The sequence below is a fragment of the Hyaena hyaena genome, unplaced genomic scaffold (assembly GCF_003009895.1).
Source record: "Hyaena hyaena isolate Hyena2069 unplaced genomic scaffold, ASM300989v1 scaffold_546, whole genome shotgun sequence".
In the NCBI taxonomy this organism is placed as follows: domain Eukaryota; kingdom Metazoa; phylum Chordata; class Mammalia; order Carnivora; family Hyaenidae; genus Hyaena; species Hyaena hyaena.
This window is the reverse complement of record NW_024081179.1, coordinates 492,700-520,653: the sequence shown is the minus strand read 5'-3', so window position 1 is coordinate 520,653 and position 27,954 is coordinate 492,700. Positions and strand designations below refer to the sequence as shown.

At 43.9% G+C, this 27,954-nt stretch overlaps 1 protein-coding gene across 3 annotated transcripts in view; it reads left to right on the top strand.

Annotated features, from left to right (window-relative positions):
- The window catches only part of PPP1R13B (protein phosphatase 1 regulatory subunit 13B), a 91,792-nt gene that overhangs the window by 9,620 nt on the left and 54,218 nt on the right, over window positions 1-27,954 (top strand). For 2 of the 3 annotated variants that reach the window (XM_039255829.1, XM_039255828.1), the window contains exon 2: window positions 25,070-25,217. In XM_039255829.1, coding sequence (XP_039111760.1) covers window positions 25,070-25,217 — 148 coding nt within the window. Of the gene's footprint in view, window positions 1-10,856; window positions 10,914-25,069; window positions 25,218-27,954 lie in introns of those variants that run through there. The other variant, XM_039255830.1, reaches the window with a different exon arrangement.

The window sequence follows — 27,954 nt, the reverse complement described above, 5'->3', positions numbered from 1 at the left end:
CATTCGAGATTGCTGCCTAGGTGGCTGTGGCGTACCACACCCCGGCCCTCCGACTTGTCAGTCAGCACCCCCCACCCCCCACCCCACCCCGGGCCCCACGAGACCAGGCCGACCGCCCGGGGAGGGGGCTGGCCTGGCTCCCCGCCCCTGTGCTCTCAGCGCCGGGCAGGCCTCGCCTGCACACTTGTCGTGGCCGTGTGTCTGTGTCTGCACTCCGATAGTTTGTGCTCTGCTCTTCCTCTGTTGCATGTCCGTATTTCTAATGGCAGCCTTGAAAATAAAATCAGTAACTAATGCTTAACCTCACAAATGATCAACGTACAGACAGATTTTTGTGGTAGAACTAGCAATGAGAAATGAGGTTTGGTCAAAGTGTGAAGAAAGATGAAGTAAAAATTTTAGGATTAACAAGGAAAAAACCTAACAATAGGAACAAAGAGTATTTTGTGATAGGAAACAGGTGTGCAGCCGTATAGCACAGCGGTTATCAGCTCAGACTCCAGAGCCAGGGTTTCAAATTCTGTATTTGCCACTTACTAGTCTGTGGCCTCAGACAAGTAATTTACCCTCGTTGTGCCTTATTTTCCTCTTTAAAATGGGTTTAATTACAGGATATATTTTTTAATGTTTTTTATTTATTTCTGAGAGAGAGAGAGCATGAGTAGGGGAGGGTCAGAGAGAGGGAGACACAGAATGAAAGCAGGCTGCATTCAGGCTCTGAGCTGTCGTCCGCACTGAACCCGATGCAGGGCTCGAGCCCACGAACCGCGAGATCGTGACTTGAACCCAAGTCGGACATTCAACAGACTGAGCCACCTAGGCGCCCCTAATTACAGGATATTTCAAAAAGCTGTTGTGAGGGCTGTCACATGCTGAGAGCATTCTATTAATATACAGAACAAGCACTCAGTAAATGTTGTTCTTAAGTTTTCTCTAGCGGCCACAAGCCTTCGTGGTGGCCAGGACACAGAAAAGGATCCCAAGTGCACTTTCTCCCGCTGAGGCGGGTCACCGGTGTCCTGCCTGCTGACAGAGCTAGCTACTGACGGCAGCAGCTGTCGGTGCTAGAACAGACCGGGGGTGGGGGGGGTGGGGGGGTGCGGTGAATGGTTTGCTTTTCTTGGAAATTAAAGTTTACCTTCTCTTTCCAGTACCTTCTGTTTTCCAGACCACAGTTTAGAACCGGAATAAGATTCATTTCACTCAGTTCTGTCAGTGAGCTGAAAAGTTGCCCCCTCCTTGCTGGTCTCTACCCAGATGGCACCTTCCAGGCCACCGTGTATGAAATGGCCCTCCCCTTAGGGTGCTTCACTTCTCTTTACGGTACCAGTGTCCACCTGGCACTTAACTTGCGGAAGCTCCCGGAAAGCAGGCTTTTGTTTTCGTTTCCCGCCGCGGTGTCCCCAGGGCTTGGGACACGGCTGCCTCCGGTAGGCATTCCGTAACCGCTTGTTTACTGAATGCCCTCAACAGGCGTTTGGGGCGCAGCGCTTACATGCTGGCTCTGTGCCGGGGGCCGGGGCGCAGGCCCAGTCCCTGCGCTCCGCGAGCTCACGGCGGGCCGCAGCCGAGGGCACACGCCGGTCCGAGAACGTGCAGGTGGGAAGAGCGGCGGAGTACGAGGCACAAGCAGCGCAGTGGCGACAGGGGCCTTCTCACCCGGGAAGTGGGGGAGGGTTCAGACGAGGGGACGTTTGAGTAGAGTTTCCAGGGATGAGGGGGAGGGGCAGAGGGGACGGGAAAGGCTTTTAGGTAGAGGGTTTAACACGCACAAGACCCTGAGGTCCGGATCCGTGAGGTGTGCTCAGGGGGGCACCAGTCAGACTCGGGGGCCGTGTCTGAGCTGCATCAGAGCGTGCGCTTGATCCTAAGAAAGGTATGAAACGGTTGAGGGTTTCTGCTTTTAACTGTAAAATACACATGACATAAAATTTCCCACGTTACCCGTGTTTAAGAGTGTAGTCCCATGTCACCAGCACCCTCACACTGTGCCACCAGCGCCACCGTCCCTCTCCAGAGTTCGCTCACCTTCTCAAACTGCAGTACCGTTACAGGATTTTAAGCTGAATTGTGAAGTGCTTCAGTTTAAATTTTTTAAGCATTAAAAAAGTTAAAGTTGGTACTAGGTGTCTAGAGTCTGTGGGAGGAGTCTGTTAAGTCGTTGAAGCAGAAGAGCGCCTCTGAGCAGTCAAAATAGTCGTGGAAGAACCTAGCACTGAAGCCAGTGTGTGGGCGACCCGACCCTCCTCAGGCCTCACCTCACTCCCCGGGGTGGCACATCTCTGATTTACCGGGCTCGGCCTTCAGATGCCGTATCTCAGTTGCTAGAGGGGCAGACAGACTGCTGGAAACCGTAGACACGCTTGGAGCACCACCCAAGGTTGGTCTGAGGGTGGGCAGCCTGACCTCAGTCAACACCGAAGATAACAACACAATTACAGATTACAGATTACGCGCAGGTGGTAGTTAAAGTTCCTGATGATGACGAGTCATCAAGAACAGAGTAAATAATATCAGTGATGTCGACAGTGGCTGGAATCCTCATGGATGAGAAAAGTGTCATCTTAAAACCTTATTTGTGAGAATCTTTACATCCTTTTTCATGCTAAGCCTCTCAAATCCAGGAGATATTTCACACAGGGGCGCCTGGGTGACTCAGTCGGTTAAGTGTCCGATTTCGGCTCACGTCATGATCTCGTAGTCCATAGGTTCGAGCCCTACGTCAGGCTCTGTGCTGACAGCTAGCTCAGAGCCTGAAGCTGCTTCAGATTTGGTGTCTCCCTCTCTCTCTCACCCTCCCCTGCTCAAGCTCTGTCTCTCAGAAATAAACGTTAAAAACATTAAAAAACATTTTGCACATCTAGCCCATTTCACTTCAGACTGGCCACCTTTCAGGTTCTCACTAGCTGTGTGTGGCTAGTGGTCATTCCATGGACAGAACAGTTTCAGATTTTGGCTCAAAGGGATTAATTAGACCTTCAGAGAATGCTGTCATTCAAAAAAACTCCTCAAGGATTATAGATGGCTAGTATTTCATTAAGGTAATTAAAATATTTTTTTAAATATTCATTCGTTTTAGAGAGAGTGCGAGCAGGGGAGGGGCAGTCTCTCTCTTTCTTTCTCTCTCTCTCTCTTTCTCTCTCTCTTTCTCCAAAATAGGCTCTAGGCTCTGAGCTGTCAGCACAGAGCCCAACGCGGGGCTCGAACTCACAGACCGTGAGATTATGACCAGAGCCAAAGTCAGATGCTTAACTGACTGAGCCACCCAGTTGCCCCTATAGTAATTTTTATTTACCAATTTTTGTTTTTATATTTGAAAAAGTACTGAAAGGCAATATAATGTAGTAGTTAGAGAACATGGATTTAGGGGAAGACTGTCTGGGTTTGAATCTCAGCTGTCTCATTTCCTACCTATTTGATCTTGGATGAGCTACATAAACTATGTGTCAGTGTCCTTGTCTGTAAAATTGAGGTCGTAGTAGTACCTACCTCATTAGGTTGTGTGAGCATTAAATGAGTTGTTCGATAAAGAGAACCTATGGCAGTGCCTGTTGTATACTAAGCATTATAGATACATGCTTTTATCTCCAAATGTTTATTATCTCCAAAATGTTAAATGATTTTGATTCACTACATTTTAAAGACATTCTTGCTTTGGAGACTGCTTAATTTCAGATAGGCGTTTTAACAAGTTTTCACCGTCAAGGAAAAAAATGACAATTGTAATTTGGTGAGGATGCTTTCTAATTGATGTCTTTGAGTAACTTTCCCGTTTGCTGCAACATTGAGGCCGCTTAACAACCAAAGAAATAGTATGATTAAAGAATTTAGGATTATAATTAAAATTAAGAAAATGTGAAAAGATGATTCTGGTACCGTTACCATTAAACTCTCAGAAATACTCTCAGCACTGCTACGTCTGGGGAGACTACCTAGTTCTAATTTTTTCCATTGGTCTATTTTAACATTGGGTTATTTTGGGAGTTTTACCTTATTACTGTTATTTGTAAATAGAGTAGAGAAGTAACAAAAGAAAAACCAAAATATAAGAGATCACTGTTTGGGAAGTGGAAGACATTTTAAGAGAAGGTCCTTTATCACCTTCTGGAGGAAAGCACGGCTGGAAACCTCACCAGCTTGTGGTACGGGCACCCAAATGTCGAGTTCTTCGCCTGGGAGGAAACTGTACCTGGTGGGGGCCTATTTCATCACAGCCCTTTCATCTGCGCTGATTGACCTCCTACCCTGCTGTGTGGTCTACAGAGCAGTGAGACAGACCATCTCTACCAGAACATGATCTGCCCAGCCCAGGCCCCCGCACCCACGGCCCTCTCCTCTCCAGCGAACTCCTTCAGCCTCAGCCTACACGGTGCTTCCTCTGGGAAGTCTGTGCCGAGGCCAGGCTCTCATGGCTCACGGCAGCTTCCCACTCTAGTTTCCTGCTGTCCCTTCTCTGTCTCTGCTCTCAGTTCACTGACAGGGGACACGTTGACTCTGTGTGCCCTGAGGCTGGCCCAGGGCCAGGCTGGGCTCCGTAAAAAATTTCCTGAACGAATGAGTGATTCTGTAAATGTGTCCAGTTCATGTTCTATACAGGCAAACACTTTGCTGCACAATATGGGGTCCAGATTCTTGAGCCTCTTTTGCTGCAGTGCCTCACCATAAATCAAACCAACCCGAGGGCCTGATTTTTATCTCCTTATGTGGTTGTTTACCTCTAGCATTGAACAAATCCTCAAATATCATTGTTAATAGAAAATACCTTCTGGTCCATTTGGTTTCTGATATTCCTTTTGGAGAGTGGCTAGTAATTCGATTCTAAGGCTTATATGTGGTAACTGGGAGAGGAAAATGGGACATTTTTTTAGTAATAATAGTAGCTGGTCATGCTTTTGGTAGTGAAGTAAAAGTAGCTAAGTTCTATGACTATATTTAATGGAAAATGAACTTTTGTGATTACTTTGCCAGCTTTTTTGTTATGCAAAGACTGTTATTAAAGTCTTTTAAACTGAAGTTTTATGGTTTAATGATACAATAGAAGAACCTGTTTCTAGCAGTTTATGAGGGCTGGCTAATAGAGGAGAGACTGGTGCTGGAGATTACCGGGGTCAGAATTCCTCAATGCCATGGAGTCAGGCAGGACAAGACTATAAACTCAGGGTTCTAGTTTTTTCAAACTCAAATCAACATGGGTATCTATGCAGAATCTCCCTGCTTTCTATCTTCTCCCCCTCCCCAAGTAGTACCTAGCATAATCTACATTGAGGTGTCTTGTACTTTTGCTTTGAAAATTTCAATTTCTTATGGGTTGAACCCTTGTTAGTTTATCGTAAAACCACGGTGTATGATCTCTATTACTACAGAGTAAGAAGGGGTCAGGCAAATAACTGCAAAGATCCTTTCTAGTGCTGACTTCTCGTGACATTGTATTAGAGCTGAGTAGAGAGGTCTCCGTGTGACAGGCCTCTGTCAGGGAAGCCCCTGGAGAAGCAAGTGGGCTCTGAGCCTGAGCTGCACGTGAATTCTCAGACCAAGAGAAGCCAAGTGACGTAGGCTGAGTGTGGGAGGCAGTCCGTGCTGGGTGTTGGGTCTGTACTTTCAACAGATCTGGCTGCCCCACCGTATGCCGGGGCGTTATGAAGGATATGAGTGGCCTAGTAGGGAAGAGCAACATGAAATTATTACATTTATTATTACAACATGTATTAACTTTCATCGTGTGCCAGCACATGCCAGGCGCTGGATACTTGACCGCACTCGTTTGCCGTCCTTGGGGGTTCCTAGCAAGTCTGGTTGACAGAAGCTTGCAGAACAGTTGCATGTAGGGCAGGAGCGCTTGAGCGTGCAGACTTTGGAATCAGGTCTGGTGTCGGCCCTGACCCTGCCACTTCCCAGCTGTGTGACCTTAGACAGTTACGGAACCTGCTGAAGATTATCTACTCTTCCTTAAAATGAAAGGAGAAATGCTTGTCTCTAAATAAATTATGGGATAGCCACATAGAGGAAATGACATATAGCTTTAAAAAGAGTGAAGTAGAACTGTGTGTATTCTCATGGAAAAATGCCCAAAATACAGTGTTGGCTGGAAAACCAATATTCCCCTTACTGTAATCTTACCGTAAAAGAAGTAGAAAACATCCGAAAGGATATCTACCATCTGTTTAAAGTGTGGGTCACTAGGGGGGCTATTTTTTTATTAATTTATTTTAATGTTTATTTTTGAGAGAGAGAGAGAGAGAGACAGATGCAGGTGGGGGAGGGGCAGAGAGAGAGGGAGACACAGAATCTGAAACAGGCTCCAGGCCCTGAGCTGTCAGCACAGAGTCAGATGCAGGGCTCCAACTCTAGAACATCAAGATCATGATCTGAGCTAAAGTTGAATGCTTAACTGACTGAGCCACCCAGGGCCCCCTAGGAGAACTATTTTTTATTTCCTCCATTGTTAAAAATGTATATGTTAATTTGCCACCTGAAAATAACGAAGATAATAGTTAAAAAAGAACAAAGACCTTCTTCCAGGATTTCTAGCAGGATCGAACCATGTTACATGTGGAGTATGCATGAGGTCTAGCACATAATGTCAGTGAGTAGGTACCATCGCCACCACTGCTGGACATGGTAGCTAACGAAGAAGCAGACCACAGAACCCTTGAAGGTTGATGTTGGGTCCTATGGTTTGAAATTCCAAGGTCAGTTGATTCCTCAGGGTGGTATCTTGGTTATCCTGTGGAGCCCAGATCTGGGCACCAGAGTCCTCATGGTCCACAACCTTTTGCTGTCCTTGGATGAAAGAGACAAACCTATAGCTGGGCTTAGTGTGTGAGGTGCACGTGAACACTTCTCCATTCCTGCCCCTCACTCTCTCTTGAGAATAAAAACATTGTCCGCCACCATCTTGAAGTCAGGGAGGTGGTCGGCCAAGTTAGGATCCCTGTCCCAAGTGAAACTTGTGACTTTCATGGACGGGCCATGTTTTTGGAGTCAACCCTCAGTTGACCTTGAGCAAGCTATCAACCTCTTTTTTTTTAAAGTTTATTTATTTATTTTGAGAGAGAGCATGCACCTGAGCAGGGTAGGGGCAGAGAGAAAGAGGGAGAGAGAGAATCCCAAGCAGGCTGTATGCTGACAGCGCAGAAATCATGACCTGAGCTGAAATCCAGAGTCAGACGCTTAACCCACTGAGCCACCCAGGCGCCCCTATCAACCTCTTTTGATCCTGCTTCATCTGTAAAATGGGGATAATGCTCCTACCCCTTTCACTTGTGTGTCATAAATGGTTCTTTTCCTTGTTCCTATTGAATGAAGAATTGGACAATACTTTTTTTTTTGAGGTAGGATTGGTGGGGCATCTTAGAAGGTTTACCTTTTCACCCGCTGGTAAAGTAGATAGTTGGAATGAATCTTCCTGGGGGAAAAAATCTATTCTGTGAGTTTCTGTTTTCTCTTTAGACCTGATTTTTAAAAGATTTGATTCTTGGAGCACCTGGGTGACTCAGTCTGTTGAGTGTCCAACTTTGGCTTAGGTCACGATCTTGGCAGTTTGTGAGTTCCAGCCTCATGTCGGGCTGTGTGCTGACAGCTCAGAGCCTGGAGCTACTTCGGATTCTGTTTCCCTCTGTCTCTGCCCCTCCCCTGCTCAAGCTCTGTCTGTCTCTCAAAAATAAACATTAAAACATTATTTTAAAGATTTGATGCTTTGTGGTTCTTGTCTCTTGGGAGTTTGTTGTGTATGAAACAGTGTACTTTTTCTGAGGAATGCCTTCCGCGGGGCCATAAGACGGGAAGGGTTTTGGTGTTTGCCTCTTGTCCCGGAAGTCTGTCTCTTCAGCTCAGTTTTCACTCTAAGTAGCCATGTTTCGTTCTTAATTATATGGTTACCTCAATTATCTCCTAATCAAATGCCTTGGACTTACTCATTTTTTTTTTTTTTTTATAAAATCATGTTACTTAGCCTACATTTTCCAGGATCCCACTGATATTTAGCGAGGCCCTCTTATAACATTTTCAGAGCATATTATAAGTTTGTTTTGTGATCAGCTACGCTTTATAATTTGTATTTGATTATGTCTTCCCGTATCAATTTTGTTTCATGGTTCTCTTTTGTGACTTAATTTCAGCTCATTTCTATAATTTTTAAAGTCATGGGGGTTTTTCTAACGTTTTCAATGCCCAAAATTGTTATCACATATTTAAATAAGAGAGGGAGGAAATTAGATTTGAGAGAATATTGTATATTTGGCTTCTTACTAGACATTTTACAGACCTTCTCATTTAATATTATGTAAACAATGTAATGAAATAAACTGCTGAGAGGGAGCCAGCCTGCTGGGCTGAAAGTCAAGAGACCTGATTTCAGTCTTGGTTTTTTTGTTGTTCGTAAGATTTATTAACCTTGACAAATTATTTCCTTCTCTGGGCTTCTGCTTCCTTATCTGTAAAATGGGGGAAAGAGTGGTGGTTAGATTCCTTCTGGCTCTAAGATTTGATGACTAATCTTTATGATAGCTTAATTTTGAAACTCTCAGCGTGTCCCTTTAAAAAAATTTTTTTTAATGTTTATTTTTGAGAGAGACAGTGTATGAGCATTGGAGGGGCAGGGAGAGAGGGAGACACAGAATCCGAAGCAGGCTCCAGGCTCTGAGCTGTCAGCACAGAGCCCGACACAGTGCTCAAACTCATGAACCGACCTGAGCCGAAGTCGGATGCTCAACTGACTGAGCCACCCAGGCATCCCTCAGCATGTCCCTTTTAATTGAATGCTTACGAAAGTTTTAAGAAGCAAGTGGTCACTTAATCTAAAGTAACTCAGATTGTCAAAGAGGTTTTAATCTTTTCCCCCAAACAACTTTAGTGACTATTGAAGAAAAAAACGAGGCTCTTATGTGCTGTCATCTCAAATTTGCAGCTTCAGATATATGCTTTTAATAGGAATAGTATGAATATTACCGTAGGGAACACAGTATTTTATTTTCGTGTCAAAACAGGGATTCTTGTGAGGACATACTGGGGGCTCGGCCAACAATAATACCTTGACTATTTTTGAGATCAGAGGGGAAAGAAAACTATTTTGTGGCGGTGTGGGAAGATGATAAGACCAAAGGAAAGATGATCTGCCAACCTGAACTCGATTTTCTCTCCTGTTTGGATAGAAACAACCAGAGCTTTCAACTTGGTACGGAGCCGGGACTTGCCTATGTTTGCTAAACCGAGTTGCTCAAGGTCCCTGACCCTGTGGGGTGAAGGGAGAGGAGAGGACTTCGCCATGACCGGACAGTTCCCGCTTCAGACTCGTGAAGGCTTGGGCCTGACGCGGGTGTTCGTGCTGACTTTGCCCTCCGCACCTCCCTGGGGTGGGTTTAGCCGTAAGCTCCCTGTGCCTGCTTGCAGGTGGAGGACCGGTTGGGGCCTGGGGGGCAGTGCGTGGTGGTGGAGCAAGCCCGGGTTTGGACTTCGTCAAACTTGTGTTCATAGGTGGGCTCAGCTGCCTGCTAACTGTGGCGCCTTGGATGAGCGCTAAGCGTCTTTCTTTTCTTTTTTCCTTTTTTTTTTTTTTTTTGGATAGTTGATTTCCAGATGACATTTCACCAAATCTGGAACTAACACTGGATTTTTTTTTTTAATGTTTTTTTATTTATTTGTAGGAGAGAGAGACAGCGTGAGCAGAGGAGGGTCAGAGAGAGAGGGAGTCACAGACTGAAACAGGCTCCAGGCTCTGAGCTGGCAGTCAGCACAGAGCCCGACGCGGGACTCGAACCCACGAACCGCGAGATCATGACCTAAGCGAAAGCCAGACGCTTAACCGACTAAGCCACCCAGGCGCCCCTAACACTGGATTTTTTAAAAATATTTGTCTATTTATTTTGAGAGAGAGAGAGGCACTGTTCCAAGCAGTCTCTAGTTGTTGGTGTGGAGGCCAACACGGGGCTTGAACTTACAAACACAAGACCAGGACCTGAGCTGAAATCAAGAGTCAGATGCTTAACCGACTGAGCCCTCCAGGCACCCCTTGATTTTTTTTGACTAGCTGATGCGTGCCGAACCTTTTTATGCCTCAGGTTTCTCATTTGTAAAATGATAATTATTTTGGTGATTAAGGTCACTTTGGTTTCAAGTGGCAAAAACCAACTTTTGCTTTCTAAAGAAACATCTTGGAAAAGAAGGGCTTTATTGGACGACACCGATGGGCGAGCTGGACAACTGACTGGCCCGGGTGGAGCCGGCCGCCTCTGGTGCCACAGCTTTTCTCCCCACAGTCCCCGTGCATTCTGTCCGCACACTCGTCCGAGCCGCCTCTGCAGGCTCCCCAGCTTCTGGTCTGTGCTCCCTGCAGGATTCTCATTGTCTCCCGGATTCTTATATTAGCTGCCCGAGGGGCCTCCTTATTTCTGTGCTCTTTCCCCTCCATCTGCTGTCAACAAGGCAGCCAGAGTGAGCCTGCAAATTGTTGCGGTAAATGATGCCACTTCTTAGCTCACAGCCCTCCGAGGGCTTCTGAGCTCCCCTGAGCAAAAGCCTAATTAGTAGTTTTACCTGTCATCCCCTCCGCTTCCCCCTTGATTTCTCTTTTTTCTCTGTTCGGGCCAAGCTGACTCCCTGGCGGTTCTGAATCTTACCAAGCGTTCCCTCTGCCTTCGGGCTGATGCACCTGCTCCAGTGCTCTTCCTTCGAGCTTTCTGCAGGTGTACTCTCACTTCCTGCCGCGAGGCCTTTTCTGACCCCTTATTTAAAATTAAAATTGTCCTTTTCCCAGTCTCCTTTGCCTGTTTTGTTTTTCTTCATAGGGTATATCACCACCCACCTCCTATATTTTTAATCGACTTTTTTTTTCCCCCAGACCATAATCATATGCCCACAAGTGCAGGAGCCCTCTCTGCGTTGTCGATGCTGAATCTCCTTCACAGAGTAGGCACTCAGTAAACACTTGTGGAATAAAATACATTTTCTGTTGTGTTTTCCTTCATTGAGCCAGCAATGGCAAGAGAGATGGGCATGTAAAGTAACCATGACCCCTGGGAACTTGCCCAGGTGTGAGTCTCAGAGAGGAGTGGAGAGAACTGCCATCTAAAAGACATCGCAGCTGGGGTCCCTAAGGTTGCCGTGAGGACCGTCACAGCTGGGGTATCGTTGTCTAGGGGTTGCTGAGGGAATGCTCATTCGTTTCCCTTTTTGAAAATGCATAACTTCCTGACAATACCAACAGTCAGAAATAATGTAAGTTATTGTTTAGAAAGGTAAAAATTTTGGTCATGTAATAATAATAAAACTTGTATGCAGCCTACTGTTTTAATAAAAGATGGAATACATAATTCTGTCTTCAAAAGGAGTGGTGTTGAAATTTTGCAGATTGTACACGTGTTTTGTAAAGGTTCTTGGGCAGACCCCAGCTTCTGTATCTGAGCAGATCAACCGCAGGTGAATCTTCATGAGTCCACATCTTTATGAACCCAGGCCAAGTCCCCAGAAGAGGTGAATTCATGAGTGGGAAGGCTTCAGACTTTTCCTTTTCAGCGTTTCTTTAGTGAGATAGTTTCTGCCTGGAGGCTGTTTAGGCTGTTGAGCACGCCCATCTTGGGTTTTGTAATGAATCTCTACAGTTCACTCTTAGGTTCATACCTACGGTGTTTTGCTGTTCAAAGGTATGTCTACATTATATGAAGTGAGTTCTTTCCTCATAAGTACTTGGAGTTTATGTTCTCATCTGATAACTTTTGGTTAAAAATGGTTTCTTACACTTTCATCAAGATGAAGAACTTAAATAGTGTGTGTGTGTTTTTCTTAAGCATTAGTGAATTTTAGCACTGTTTTGTCCTTGAACTATTCTAGTAGAAACTTAAGCTTTGGAGTCAGATGCTTTTGGGTCAGACATTCTGGCACTTCTTAGTTATGTGTCCTTAGGCAACCCTTCTGTCTGTCTACAATGACAGGATCATCTTAGCCCCTTGCTCCCTAAGCCTTTTGGGAGAATCATATAATATGGGAAAACAAAGGGCCTGTCCATGAACATCGTAAGCTCGGAAATAATAGGTGTTCTTATTATCAACAAATTGTTAAAGTCCTTTTATGTTAAGGGTCTTGTTATAAATGTCATTCTCATTTTGAGCGTCTAAAACATTGTCAGTATGGAGGCTCCTGGCTGGCTTAGTCAGTAGAGCATGTGACTCTTAATCTCAAGGGCATGAGTTCAAGTCCCATATTGAGTATAGAGCTTACTTTAATTAAAAAAAAAAAAAATCAACCGGCTAATATAAAACTTAAAAAAGGGGCGCCTGAGTGGTTTAGTTGGTTGAGTGTCCAACTCTTGATTTCAGCTTAGGTCAAGATTCCAGTGTCATGGGATGGAGCCCTGTGTTGGGCTCCTCACTCAGTGTGGAGCCTGCTTAAGATTCTCTCTCTCTCTGTCTCTCTCTCTCTCTCTCCCTCCCTCCCTCCCTCCCTCCTCCCACCACCGCCCTCTCTCTCCCCTCCTCTCCCCCTCCCTCCCTCTACCTCTCCCCTGCTTTTGTGTACTTTCTCTCTAAAATAAAGTTTTTAGGGGTGCCTGGGTGGCTCAGTAGGTTAAGCATCTAACTTCAGCTCAGGTCATGATCTCATGGTTCATGGGTTCGAGCCCTGCATCGAGCTCTGTGCTGACAGCTAGCTCAGAGCCTAGAGCCTGTTTCAGATTCTGTGTCTCCCTCGCTCTCTGACCCTCTCCTTCTCACGCTGTCTCTCTCTCTCTCAGAAATAAATAAAACATTAAAAAATTTTTAATAAAATAAAAAAATTTTAATGTTTAATAAAACTTTAACAAAATTGAGGTTATAGAATAAAAGTCCAAAAGAGGGATGCCAGCTTGGGTCAATCAGAAGACCATTTTACTCTTGATCTCAGGGTTGTGAGTTTGAGCCCCACGTTGAGTATAGAGGATAGATAGATAGATAAACTTTAAAATATGTCAATACTAGCAGAATTTGAAAAAGGAAATTTGTAGCTCTATATGTATGCCACCTCCAAGAAGAAGCTTTGCTGGTATAAAATATGAGCAAGAAGGCATTTATTGTGGACACTTAAAACGTTGAGGTTTTACTTTTTAAAGTTATTCGGAAAGCTTAGGCAGCCTTTTTTTAAATGACAGTTTTGTGTGGAGATGAGTAAATTAATATTTAGTTTTTGTTTTCATAGTGATTTCTAGATCCTGGTTACAGTTGTTATTGAACAGTGCTAACACTGAACTTTTCTTCCACGGAACTCACCGGATTAGGGGAAATGTTATCTGCCGTATCAGTCTGCTGTAACAACCGTGGTCTGTCTGGTTTCATTAGGACGTCTTATCTTGGCTCATATCATTAGTGACTGGATTTAGATTCCACAAGGCTCAGGGGACATCTGTTTAAGTATTTTTCCTTTGTAAATGGCACAGATAAACTCTAGGCAGTGGGACTTTTGTTTTCCACACTTCACTTTTGCTTAGTTTTCTAAAGATGAGAAACATTTTGAGAATGGTAACTGAAAGCATTATAAGCAAATTCAAAGTGGGACCATGGTTTGCAAGAGCTGAAAGAGAAAATGGCCAACCGTCTGGAAAAAGAAGAGTATTACTGGACTTGCATTCCCTTTGCAAACTATTCTGATTAAAAAAAAAATTAATGTTTTTATTTATTTCTGTGAGAGACAGCTTGAGCCGGGGAGGGGCAGAGAGAGAGGGAGACACAGGATCTGAAACAGGCTCCAGGCTCCGAGCTGTCAGCACAGAGCCTGACACGGGGCTCGAACCCATGAACCGTGAGATCATGACCTGAGCCAAAGTCGGACGCCTAACAGCCTGAGCCCCCAGGCGCCCCGCACTATTCTGATTTTGTGTCATGAGATGGACAGAATTGACTGTGGTATGTCTACACACATGAGGATATTGAAGTTCTTCAGAGACATTATTTTGCTAAATATCTTTGTTGTTTTAAGTTTTTTTTCCTTCTGACAAAAGAATTAGTACTTTTGATACTAACACATGAAAAAACAGAATTTGTACAGCATAAAGGTTTATTATTTGATAAAAGAAAAAATATACAAGGAGATAATTTGTATATTTAATGCTTTTCCATTGGGAAAAATATTTTCCTGATTGTATAGTTATAATTGGCATAGCTAGACATTTTCTTTTCCTTAAGGAACAACTATCCTAATATATAATTCACATACTGTAAAATTCACCCTTTTAAAGCACACAGTTCAGTGGTGTTAACATATCCACCGCATCGGTAGCCATCACCACCGTGCCTAGTTTTAGGACATTGTTACCACTCCACAAGGACACCTCCGCCCCACCCCCGGCCGATGGCCTCCTTTGCTTTCCATCCCTATAGGTTTGCCTAGTCCAGAGGGTTGGTGTAAACGGAATCATATAATGTGTGACTTTTGTATCTGGCTGCTTCAGATTTATGAGCCCGAGCGTAATCTTTTTAACGTTCATCTGTGTTGTAGTGTTCACTCCTTCTTATGGCCAAATAATATTTCATTCTAGAAATCCACCACATTGGTGTATCCGTTCATCAATTTGGGCTGTTTACACTTTTTGGCTGTTAGGAATAATGCTGCCGTAAACATTTCTGCTCAAGTTCCTGCGTAAGAAAACATGTAGGACATGTTTTTTGTTTGTTTGTTTGTTTTTCTTCCTAGGAGAGAGAGACAGCGTGAGCAGGGGAGGGTCAGAGAGAGAGGGAGTCACAGACTGAAACAGGCTCCAGGCTCTGGGCTGGCAGTCAGCACAGAGCCCGACGTGGGGCTCGAACCCACGAACCGCGAGATCATGACCTAAGCGAAAGTCGGACGCTCAACCGACTAAGCCACCCAGGCGCCCCGTAGGACATGTTTTTAATTTTGTTGGCTGTGTACCTAGTAGTAGATAGGTAAATTTAAAAAATACATATAGGAATATATTTTCTTGAACTTTGCAAAGAAATATATAGACGGAGGAAGTCTTATTCTGAGGATTTGGGGGTATATATAACTTTAGTTTTTGAAAGGTAAAGAAAATTTAATTTGCACACTTACATGGTTTTAGCCGGATAATCTTTATAGTTAGTTGAGTAACTAGAAAAAATGCATGTTTCTTTGTTTTGGTTCCCTTGTATAATGATGAACTTGGCATTTCAGATAGTTTCAGATATAAGCACTAGATTGAATTTAGCTAACTGAGAAGTTATATAATGTAGAATAGAAGTAAGACAGGTGTAATTAAAATGTTTGCTCTTTCATTTTTTATTTTGTAGCCAGCGGGTTAGTGCTTCAGAGCAGAGCTGGGGAGTCGGATGGGGTTGCATCCTGCTCTGGTATGAATTAGCTCAGTGACCTTGGACAAGTAATTTAACCTCTGCACACCTTTCCCTACTCTGTAAAATGAAGGGCACATGTGTCCTGCAGAGTTGGTGTGAGAATGGAGACTGTGTGGAGTGGATGTCAGTGCCGCGTAACCCGATAAACAGGACGGAAGTGGAGTGATTGTTCACTTCATTGGGTTTCATGAGGCCCTGAGAAGCAGTATCTTTTAAACTACTTAGACCATGAGCCACACTAAGAAGTACCTTTCACAGGGTGACCCAGTCTTACACATCTTACACACACACACCTCTCTGTATAAATATATGTAGTCAGAATTTCAAAGGAACACATTTACCCTTACCATCTGTAGTGTATTGTTTCATTTTTTATTTTAAGTTAATAGACTTTATTGTTTTAGACCAGTTTTAGGTTTACAGAAAAAATGGAGCCCCAGCAGTTTCCTGTCATTAACATCTTGCTTTCGTGTGCTACATTTGTTACAATTGATGGACTAATGTTGATAAATTGTTACTAAACTAAAGGCCATAGTTTACACAGGGGTGCACTCTTTGCACAAGTCTGTGGGTTTTGACAAATGGGTGATGTTATTTATCCGCTGGTACAGCATCTCAGAGTATGGGTACGTCCCCCCAGCAACTGCTGATCTTTCTACTTTCTCCACGGTTTTCCCTTTTCCAGAATGTCATATAGTTGGGATCATACATTGTGTAGCCTTTTCAGATTGGTGTCTTTCACTTAGCAGTATGCATTTAAGATTCCTCTGTGTCTAAAATCTTAAAAAATTCCTCTACATCTTTTTGTGACTTGACAGCTGTCACTTTTTATCACTGAATAATATTCCATTGTCTGGATGGACCACTGTCTGTTTATCCATTCACCTCCTGAAGGACATCTTGGTTTTGGCAGTTAGGAATGAAGCTGCTGTAAACATTCCTGTATAGGTTTTTGTATGTAAGTTTCAAACCCATGTGAGTAAATATTGTGGAGCTCAATTGCTGAATCATATGGTGAGAGTACGTTTGCTGCCAGGCTGCCTTCCAAAGGGTGACTGCACCATTTTGCATTTCCGACAGCAAGCTCCCTGCTCCATGTCCTTCCTGGCATTTGGTGGTGTCCGTGTTTTGGGGGCTGGCCGTCCTAATAGGTGTGTGGTGTCATTATTGTTTGAATTTGCAACTCCCTAGTGATCTAGGGAGTTGAGCGGCTTTTCTGCTTATGTGCCATCTGTAGGTCTTATTTGATCTTTGTCCATATTTTAGTTGGTTTGCTTATTAAGTTTTAAGAGTTCTTTGTATATTTAGGATGTAAGTCCATTATCAGGTATGTATTTTGAAATATCTTCTCCCCGTCTGTGGTTTGTTGTTTTGTCCTCTTAACACTGTTTTATATTTTTATGTTCCACTCCATTAAAATCCAAAACTGGCCTTTGGGCACTAACTGATTTTAGAGCCTCCTGGTAGGTCACAACCTGTGGTTTGAAAATCTGTGTGTGTTCAGCGTCCCTAATGCCCACATGGACGGTGTCAGCGCAGCAGCTTTCATACTAGGCAGTGATTCCCGACATTGATCAACAGGAGTTCAGAGTTGATGCTGCCCTTTTTCTATTGCAGAGGATTCTTGTTTTTAAAAAAATGTTATTTTATTGTTTATTTTTGAGACAGAGAAAGAGAGAGAGAGACAAAGCGTGAGCAGAGGAGGGGCAAAGAGAGGGAAACACAGAATCGGAAGCGGGCTCGTCTCTGAGCTGTCAGCACAGAGCTGGATGTGGGATTCAAACTCACAAACCGTGAAATGACCTGAGCCAAAGTCAGACGCTTAACTGACTGAGCCACTCAGGCGCCCCAAGATTCTCTCTCTCTTTTTTTATTTTGTTTATTTAGTTTGAGAAAGAGAATGAGGGAGGAGTAGAGAGAGAGGGAGAGAGAGAATCCCAAGCAGGCTCTGCACTGCCAGTGTGGAGCCCAGTGTGGGGCTTGAACTCAGGAGCCATGAGATCATGACCTGAGCTGAAACCAAGAATTGGATGCTTAACCGACGGAGCCCCCCAGACACCCCTATTGTAGAGGATTCTTTAAGTCTTAGTGAATAGATTGAATTGGTCAGCTGCATCACCCACCTCCGCATCTGGTAGTAATGATATATCTAAGCATTATGGAAAGTTTTGTGAATTTTGCATTTCTACACAGTTTTAGACATACTTCCTTTATATGTATATACTTTTAAATAGCGAAGAGATTATTAATAAGGTGAAGGGAAGCTAAGGTGTATATTTTGTATTCCTGGGGATAATATATAACCCAGATTTCACCATTTCAGGTTGGTGAGAGGGAATTTTTGTATGATGGAATGTATACTTCTTAAATGTTTCATTATTAAAGCAAATAAAAACAGTGATTTGAACTAAACAGAATTGATATGGTTATTGAGGATCTAATTTAATAGACATTTAACTCTGAATAGACGCACTTCAGGTATTTAAATGTATCTGTCCCCTAAGGAGGGTTAAAGATGTAGCCCCTCAGGTTTGTAATTCTCATTTAGTAGGAAAAAATCCTATTGCTCTCCAAAGGCCAGTTCTGTTTTATTCCAAAATAATGCAAATCTCAGTTTTGGAAATTGAACTTAACATGATCTTACTAAACGATTCCTCTGTTTTCTTTGGAGTTCATCTTGTTCCTCCCAAACGTTCTGGGGGCAGGGAGCACTCGGTGCCTGATGCTCTGCAGTGCCCCCTTGTGGGAGAAGGGAAGGCTTTAACGGGGCGGCCATACAGTCTCCGGGTTTGTGTGAATCTGCCCCGTGTTACACGTATGTATAGGCTCCTGACTTTGATTTTTCAAAAATGTTTTTCTTCTCTCTGATGTGGACTAATTTACTGATTAGAAGGATAAAATACTCGCAGCCTTTTTCTGTAGGGACCTTGAAGATGAGAAGGTGGGTGCCTACCTTTATAACTCAACCTATTGAAAAAAATTGGGGGGCACCTAGTTGGCTCAGTCGGTTAAATGTCCAACTCTCGATTTCGGCTCCAGTCATGATCTCACTCAGTCTGTGGGTTTGAGCCCCGTGTCAGCCTCAGAGCCTGCTTGGGATTCTCTCTCTTCTCTCTCCCTTTCTCTGCCCCTCCCCGGCTTGTATGTGTGTGCTTGCGCTCGCTCGCTCTCTCGCTCGCTCTCAAATAAGTAAACCTAAAAGGAAAAATTATATATAATTGGAGAAGTCTATCGAGTGCCCCCTATGTTCTGGGCACTCCTGCAGGCACTAGTGACACAGCAGTGAACTAAAATTCTTGTTCTCAGCTTTCGTCCCAGGAAGAGGATGAACATAAATCTGTAACCTAGATTAGGTGGTGGTGAGTGCTAAGAGGAAAGGAAAAAGCAGTATGGTATAAGGATTGAGTGACAGAATAGGGTTATTTTAGATCGATCGATGAGGGAAAGCTCCTCCGATAAGGTGACACTGGGACAGGGGCCTGAAAGAATAATACAGTCATGTTAGTAGCTGGGGGAAGAGTAGTTGAGGTATAGAGCAGCCAGTGCAAAGGCCCTAAGGCAGAAGTTGGCTTGCTCTGTTGGAAGAACAGTGAAAATGTGTTCTTTCATTGTGGCTGGAGCAGGGAAGTAAAGGGAGGTGTATAGTTAAGAGGTAAGATCCAGGTGGTGTGTGTGTGTGTGTGTGTGTGTGTGTGAAATACAGATCATGTAGGACCTTGGAATTTATTCGGAGAGAGGAAACTACTCGAGGGTATTGAGCGAAGTGATATACCTGAAGGGCAAGAGTGAAAAATGGACCAATTAAGTTGCTCTTGCAAGTGTCCAGCTGAGTGGTAGTGGTGGTTTGGGCCAGGGTAGTAGCAGTGGAAAAGAGCGGTCTCATTCGGGCATACTTTGAAATGAGGGGCGACAGGATTACTAATGTGTTTGTGGGGAATGGGAGAGAAGGTGCCTCCCAAGTCTGTCTTATTTTATGCTCCTTGCTTTGTGTGAGTGGATAAGGGCTCCCTGGCATGTGTTTTTCAGCCTTTGAGAGGCTGGTTTAGGGAAGTGGGATGAGGCATTCAGAGCGGTGTCTTAGACTTAATTTTCCTTAAAACCCTAAGGTTTCTGAGGTTTTAAGTTGGTGAATTGGTGAACAGTGTTGCAATATGCTAGGGTCAGAAACGAGCTAATAATGTTCTCATATTGGGACACACAGCCCACTAGAAAATGGAAGTAGGTGAGGTTGGTGAGCTAAAGGGTCTCCTATTGTAGCTGAGCGGGTGGGTAAGGGCCAGCAAACCCGCGGAAGCATTGTCCTAAAGCACATATCCTGTCCGTGTGGCCTGTGAGCTGCTGCTGAGAAGCATGACCTCTGTGGCTTCCTCAGGCGGGCACAGCAGAATCCATGGTGGAGCCAGTGACAGAATTTGACTTCTTTCAAGCTTCCTTATGAGCACGACCCTGACCTCCAGAGTCACTTGCTCTACCGACTGAGCCAGCAGCTGCCCCAGTACTTTGTTTCTTTTTATGGCTGAATAATACTTGTTGCGTGATAGATATGTCACATTTTATTCATCCATTTATTGGTTGGACATTTGGGTTGTTTCCTCATTTTGGCTATTAATGCTGCTATGAACACTTACATACAGGACTTTGTACGGACATAAATTTTTATTCTTTTGGGTAGCTAGGAGTGGAATTGTGAGATCATATGTAAATATGTGTTTAACATTTTTATTTTTTAAGTTTGTTTATTTTGAGAGAGAGAGAGAACCTGTGCACGCACACACATGTGGGGGAGGGGCAGGGAGAGATGGAGAGAGAATCCCAAGCAGGCTCTGCACTGTCAGCACAGAGCCTGATACGGGATTCTAAACCACGAACCGTGAGATCATGACCTGAGCTAAAGTTGGATGTTTAACCAACCGAGCCACGCAGGTGCCCCAAGAAAATTCTTTAAATACCCAAATTTGTAAACATTTGAAAGGATACATGTAGATATGTAAATTAGTGGTTATTGGTGGTTAGCCTATTTTCTTTATGTAGCTCAAATATTCTTTTTTTTTTAATTATTTTTTAATGTTTTTATTTATTTCTAGGAGAGAGAGAGAGACAGCGTGAGCAGGGGAGGGTCAGAGAGAGAGGGAGTCACAGACTGAAACAGGCTCCAGGCTCTGAGCCGGCAGTCAGCACAGAGCCCGACGCGGGGCTCGAACCCACGAACCACGAGATCACGACCTAAGTGAAACTTGGACGCTTAACCGACTAAGCCACCCAGGCGCCCCTTCCTGTCCTTGTTTTCTTTAGTTCCCCTGATCCTACCGGTTTCATGTCTGTCTTATACTTACTATCAAGAGAGAAAAAAATACCACCTGTTGGATTGTGACATGCTGTCAGCTGTAAGATACGTTGTGATTTCAGAGATGTTAAAATGTAAACAAAACAGAAAGTGCTTGTAGGATCAATATGCTACGGTATTTGTGTTGGAGGTGTTAGTTTCCCTAAGTGGAGGAGATCTTGCTAGAATGGCGGCAGCCTTCTCAGCTTTAATCTTAGGTGATGCTCTAGGGAAGCCTGCACTATCCAGGTCAATGCCAGTTTCATTTAGTTTGAAAGCCGGTAAATCTGTCATGATTAGAATGAAATTAGCTTGGATTGGATAATTAGAGATTAGGGAAAATGAAGTTTGCTAAGATTAGAAAAGATAGGGTTTACTAAAGACTACAGAGCAGAGCTTAAAAACTGAGGTAATGTTTTGTGACTTTGGGGTAAGGTATCTGGGAGGGCTTAGCTTTTACAATGAAGTGTTCAGACTCCTAACTGTGCCATTCTGCCGCTCCTCCCCCACCCCACCATGTCGATTTTACTCGTGAGCTGAGAAGTCTGGGTAATTCAGAAGTGTCCCAAAATAGTGCCATTCCATTGTTCATTCTGACAGCATGTTCATCAGAGACTCTGCTTTTCAGAGCAAATGAGCACAAGCTGAGCTTTCGTGAGTGCGTGACAGGGCCGCCCTGCTCCCCGGGTGGGGGGTGCCCATGCTGGTCCCCTCGCCACCGGCCAGGGTCCCTTCTCCCGAGAGCAGGTAAACATTCATTGCCGCATGGTACAGAGAGCATGCCTTGGGCTGCGTAGGCAGGGGTGAAGGGTAGGGATAAAAATACCCCGGTAAGGGGCTCCTGGGAGGCTCAGTCAGGTAAGTATCCGACCATGACTCAGGTCACCATCTCACGGTTCGTGGCTTCAAGCCCCGTGTCAGGCTCTGTGCTCAGTGCAGAGCCTGCTTGGGATTTTCTCCCTCTGCCCCTCTCCTACTCAGGCTCTCTCAAAATAAACAAACTTAAAAAAAGATACTCTGAGGAACTGAGGGAAACAGTGCTCACTCTGCTACTTATTAGTGAACTGTAGTATTTGCACTTAAAGGGAAGGTAGTAAAATAAAGAAATGTTTTCACTAATTTGATATTTTGACTTAATAAAGGATAATTTAGGCAAGTATATTACTAGATCTTGAATACCATTGGGTATGAAATTGCATAATGTACCATTAGAAGCGTAAATCAAATGTGTGTGACAAGAATAAAAATATATTCTAGTTCTGTTGAAACTGTTAAAGCATTGGGGCACCTGGGTGGCTCAGTTGGTTAAGCATCTGACTTCGGCTCAGGTCATGATCTCAAGGTCCGTGAGTTCAAGCCCCGCATGGTATCGGGCTCTGTGCTGACAGCTCAGAGCCAGGAGCCTGCTTCAGATTCTGTGTCTCCCTTTCTTTGCCCCTGCCCCTCTTTCTCTCTCTGAAAAATAATAAAGTATTAAAAAATTTTTTTTAAAGGAAAGAAATGGTTAAAGCATTAAGGCCCTTCAGTTCTGGACTTGTTTGCACTAGATCCAGGAATTACTATTTTATTCCAAATTCTGTAGGTTCTAGGCCATTTATTTCAGTATTCCAAAGCCCCCAATTTTCTAATTTCCTCATATGGGTTAGTGAGCAGAAGTAACTGCTTAACTGCTTGTAAAATTGAAATGGTAACATCCAAGAAGAATTGAAGGGAACCATGCTTGTTTATTGGACAAACTGGACATATCTTAGATTATGTGCGGCGTTTGCTCAGTTGTACGCCGGGGCGGAGTCTTTTCCGTAGTGTGTCATCCAGGGAGTCCACCCGACTGCTGGGTGCCTGCCCCGCCCCAGATCCTGGCTAGGTGGTGGCAGGTGACAGACTCGGAAGTGAACCGCTGGAGGACACGTTCATACTGTGATGTAATAAAGATGTGTGTGAAGAGTAACTGGGTCACAAAGGATGGAGCATGTAGCCCCCCTGGTGAGAGGAGGTGGCCGAGGGAGGTTGTGCAAAGGTGGTAGCCTGTGAACTGAATTTTGGAGGGTGAATCGGAGTCACCAAGCATGGGGGGGGACGACAGCAGCCTGAGACCACTTGTCTGGGGCTGAGACAGCAGGCTCAGTGGAGCATGTGGTCGTCAGAAGGCCAGGAAGGTGACACCGAATTCAGGCTGGGAGTGGTAGCTCACCCTGAAGTCTAGGCTTTTCTCAGACGGGGTTTGAGGGAGCTCAAGCCCCAGAAGAGTCTCTGGGGGAAGAAGCCGAGGTTCATGTGAACGTCCGGCTCTGAAGTGCTCAGTGAAGACCTGTTTCCTGTTGATCACTAGAAAACCCTCATCTTGGGAAGGGCTGCTCCTGAGCCTTGTGGAGCCCCTGAGTATTCTAAGCAAGGGGGTGAGCTCAGCTGATTTACAGTTGGAAAGTGCCCGGCCCCTCTGAAGGACAAGCTGGAGTGAGACACCCGCCCCCCCCCCCGCCCCCGCCCCAAGGAAGCCATGTTGGTTCTGGAATGTCAATGTGAGGATGTTTAATCTCAGGATTTAGGAATTGAGGGCACCTCTAAGGAAAAACTCCTGTAACAGGAACTAAAATACTTAATCAGCAGCTGAGATTCTAAGTGAGAGGGGATGTGGGGACAAATGCGGACTGTGTGTCTGGCTCTGATCAGAGAACAAACTGAGGTCCTTCATAGCACTGTGTAACCGAAGAAAATCTTCTGTTTCCGTCGTACCTTGGGACAAACGTTTTTGAAGACGTTCCTTCCGTTACGATGGCCTTATAGCTTAGATCAAAATGCTAGGATTTTTTTTTTTAGAGATTAAAGAAAATGCTGGACAATTTTTATTCTTTTTCAAATATATGATAACGTATTTTCATGTTTAAGGACCACTTGCATTTTATTGTGGTATGTTGTATTTTCTCAACCAATGTTTTTTAAACTTCTTTTTTTTTTTTTTTTTTAAGTAATCTCTACCCTCAATGTGGGGCTTGAACTCACAACCCTGAGCCAGCAGGGTGCCCCTTCCTCAGCCAGTTTTTAAAGATAAATGGAATATTTGGTCTTTTTGTTATCAATTTTAGGAGCCTTTTATATGTTAAGGAGTTTAGCCTTTTCTTTGTAATATACGTTGCACATATTTTTCCCTCAGTTTGTCTTTTTTGCTTTGTTTTTTAACTTTTTAATGTTTTATTTATTCCTGAGAAAGAGAGACAGTGTGAGCAGGGGAGGATCAGAGAGAGAGGGAGACACAGAATCTGAAGCAGGTTCCAGACTCTGAGCTGGCTGTCAGCACAGAGCCCGATGCGGGGCTCGAACCCACGAACTGTGAGATCATGGCCTGAGCTGAAGTCGGACGCTTAACCAACTGAGCCACCCAGGCGCCCCTGTCTTTTTTGCTTTGTAAAAGATTTGATTTTGATTTGATTGAATTTGATTCAATAATCAAATTTGATTACTTGAATATGTTTTTTTTTTTATAGTGTCGTGTGTGTGTGTGTGTGTGTGTGTGTGTGTTTTAATGTTTATTTCTGAGAGAGAGACAGCATGAGCAGGGAAGGGGTAGAGAGACAGGGAGACACAGAATCTGAAGCAGGCTCCAGGCTCCGAGCTGTCAGCCCAGAGCCTAGTGCGGGGCTTACATCTGTGAACTGTGAGATCATGACCTGAGCCAAAGTCAGTTGTTCAACCAACTGAGCACCCAGGTGCCCCTGTTTGTTTGTTTGTTTGTTTGTTTTTAGTTATAGCAAGAATGAACTTCGGTACTCCAAGGTTATAAAAAGGAATTTATCTGGTTTTATTCTAGAACTTTTATAAATTTGTGATTTATATTTAAATATTCGATCTATGAGGAACTTATGCTGGTCTGTGATGTGCAGTATGAACCCAGGTCCCCCTTCAGCTGGGAATTGTAATGGCTCCAACCTCCTTCATTGCACAGTCTTGTCCTTCCTCACTGTGGCGGCATCTCCTTCCTCATTCGTGCTGTGTCTGGACCTGAGAGTTTGTTGCATTGATGGGTTTATGTGCTTCTGCCATATTGTTTTGAGGCTTTGTAATATCTGGTAGTGCTGCTGGGTCCCTTCTGATTCTGTCTTTGGGAATTTTCCTGACTTGTTTTACATTTTAATTTCTCTACGTAGATTGTATTTATCTTTTAATTTTTTAAGTTGATTTATTACTTAAGTAATCTCTCCACCTCACATGGGGCTCGAACTCACAATCCCGAGATCAAGAGTTATATGCTCTTCCGTCTCAGCCAGCCAGGTGCCCCTCTACATGAATTTTAGAATTAGCTTATCTGTTTCCAAAAATGAATCCTGTGGGGGCGTTTTGGTAAGGTGGAGGGAGTGAGAGGTGGAGGGATCTTAATAAATTTACAGATTGATCTCCGTATGATAGTGACTCTAAGCTGTAGCTTTAATCTTTTCTCTTACAGATGATATTAACCGTGTTCTTGAGCAACAATGAACAGATTTTAACAGAAGTTCCTATAACACCAGAAACAACATGTCGAGATGTTGTAGAATTTTGCAAGGAACCTGGAGAAGGCAGTTGCCATTTAGCTGAAGTGTGGAGGGGAAATGGTATGTACTCAGTTCCATAGAGATTACTTAGCACATCAAATGTAATGTTTACCAAACCCAAAATACTGCTTTTAGTTCTTAGTTATCTGTGATAGTGGGGAATTGAGTAATTAAAATGATACCATATTACATGGGAAAAAGATTTGACAAATGCTCTTTGTAAAATATATGTGATGTGATTTGACCCTTATCTGTGCCATCTGAAATGAGCAGGGAAAGTAGGTACAGCTCTTAGGTGAGGTTTTTCTAGATCTCACTACTCACCCAGTGAGAGCTCTGTGCTCTGAGACTTTACAGGGTTTTGTTTGGTATGTGTTGACTTGTTCATCTTCTTTTCCTGTCTGATACTTTAAGGCAGAAACATTATTATGTTTCTCTGTGTATAAAACCCTTAAACACTAAGCCCGCCATAAATATTTACTAAATTGTAAAGAGCAAGTGCAGTTGACCCGTGAACAGCACAGGTTTGAACTGTGTGAATCCACTTATATGTGGATTTTTTTCCAGTGAATATGTTGGAAAGTTTTTGGAGATTTCCAACAGTTTGGGAAAAACTTGCAGATGAACCACATAGCCTAGAAACACCAAAAAAAAAAAAAAAAAAAAAAATTAAAGGTATTATTGAAGATCACAGTATGTAAAACATATAATATACAAAATATATGTTAATTGTTTATGTTATCAGTAAGTCTTCTGTCCAACAGTAGGCTATTATTAGTAGTTAAGTTTTGGGGGAGTCAAAAATTATATGTGAATTTTCGACTGGACAGGGGCTCGGTGTCCCTGACCTCTGTGTCGTTCAAGGGTCCACTCTACTGGCTCTTACATTTAAGGACTTAGTCATCCAGCTGGACAGAGAAGATCAGCATAACTAATACTGAATACAGAAAATTCTGCAACATAATTTGGACTCTAAAGGAGAGAATGAATGTAGACACGATGTACTCAGCAAGGAAAGCAGCGTGAAGGAGGGACAGGAGGCGATTGTGAATACAGCATGTTCCCACGGTAGCTAAGGGACTGGTACTGGGAGGAAGTGGGCAGCAGGGAAGAGACTAGAACTAGCTTGCACAAAGGCCTTCAGGGCCGGTGGAGGAGAGTAGCCTTTTTTGCGGTATGAAAAAAGAGGTTGAGCACTGGGTATTATATGGAAACCAGCTTGGCAATAAACTATTTAAAAAAAAAAAGAGGTGACTGGGGTACAGATGGAAATGTTTAAAGGTACTTAGGGACAGTCACTGAAGCCTGCCACTTTTTTTTAAATAGCTCTGTTGAGATATGGTTCACATACCATACAATTCACTCATTGAAAGCGTGCAGTCGGTAATTTCAGTACACTCAGAGTTGTGCGGCCATCACCGCGATCAAAGAACATTTCATCACTGCAAAAAAATTCCCGTCATACCCATTAGCAGTCATTCCCTAGTACCTTCCCACCCCTTCCGTTCTTAGGTTCCCCCTAATCTCCTGTCTCTACGGATTTTCCTGTTCTGGATATTTCATGTAAATGTAACCCTGCAACACATAGTCCCTTCGATGGCTTTCATGGGGCACGATGGTTTCAAGGTTCGTCCATGCTGTTTTGGTATCAATACTTCATTCCCTTTTGTTGCTGAATTATACTCCATTGGGTGGATTTTATTTACCCTTTGATCACTTGATGGGCACTTGGGTGGTTTCCACTTCTTAGCTATCACGAGTAATGCTGCTATGAACATTTGTGTACAAGTGTTTGTGTGCACATATGTTTTCACTTCCTTAGGTGTATACCTAGGAGTGGAATTCCTGGGTGGTGATTGTCTAACCATTGAGGAATTGCCAGATTCTTTTTGAAAGCAACCATTTTACATTCTCAGCATCAGTCTATTCCAGTTACCCCACATGCTTGCCCCCACTTGATGTTGTGTATACAATTCTAGCCATCCTAGTGGGTGAGAGCGGTCTCTTGTTGTGGTTTTGATTTGCATTTCCCTAGTGGCTAATGATGTTGACCATTTTTTCATGTGCTCACTGGCCATTTGCATATCTTTAGAGAAATGTCTATTCATTTAATTTTTTAAAAATATTTTTATTTCTAGAGGAGAGAGAGAGAGGCAGCGTGAACAGGGGAGGGTCAGAGAGAGAGGGAGTCACAGACTGAAACAGGCTCCAGGCTCTGAGCCGGCAGTCCGCACAGAGCCCGACGTGGGGCTTGAACCCACGAACTACGAGATCATGACCTGAGCGAAAGTCGGATGCTTAACCGACTAAGCCACCCAGGCGCCCCGAGAAATGTCTATTTAAAAGTTAATACTTTTTTGAGTGAGAGTGTGAGCATGGGAAGGGCAGAGAGAGAGGGAAAGGGAGAATCCCAAGCAGGCTCCGTGCTGTTATCCCAGAGCCTGACATGGGTCTCAGTCTCACAAACTGTGAGATTATGACCTGCGCCGAAACCAAGAGTCGGACGCTTAACCAACTGAGCCACCCAGATGCCCCTAGAGAAAATGCTTTTTGTTTTGTTTTGTTTTGCTTTTTTATTTTAATTTTTTAATTTAAATGTTTACTTTTGAGAGAGAGAGTGCAAGCATGAGTGGGGGAGGGGCAAAGAGAGAGGTAGACACAGAATCCAAAGCAGGTTCCAGGCTCTGCGCTATCAGCACTGACAATGCGGGGCTGGAACCCATGAATCACAAAATCATGACCTGAGCTTGAAGGCAGACACTTAACCGATTGAGCCACCCAGGTGCCCCTGTTTTGT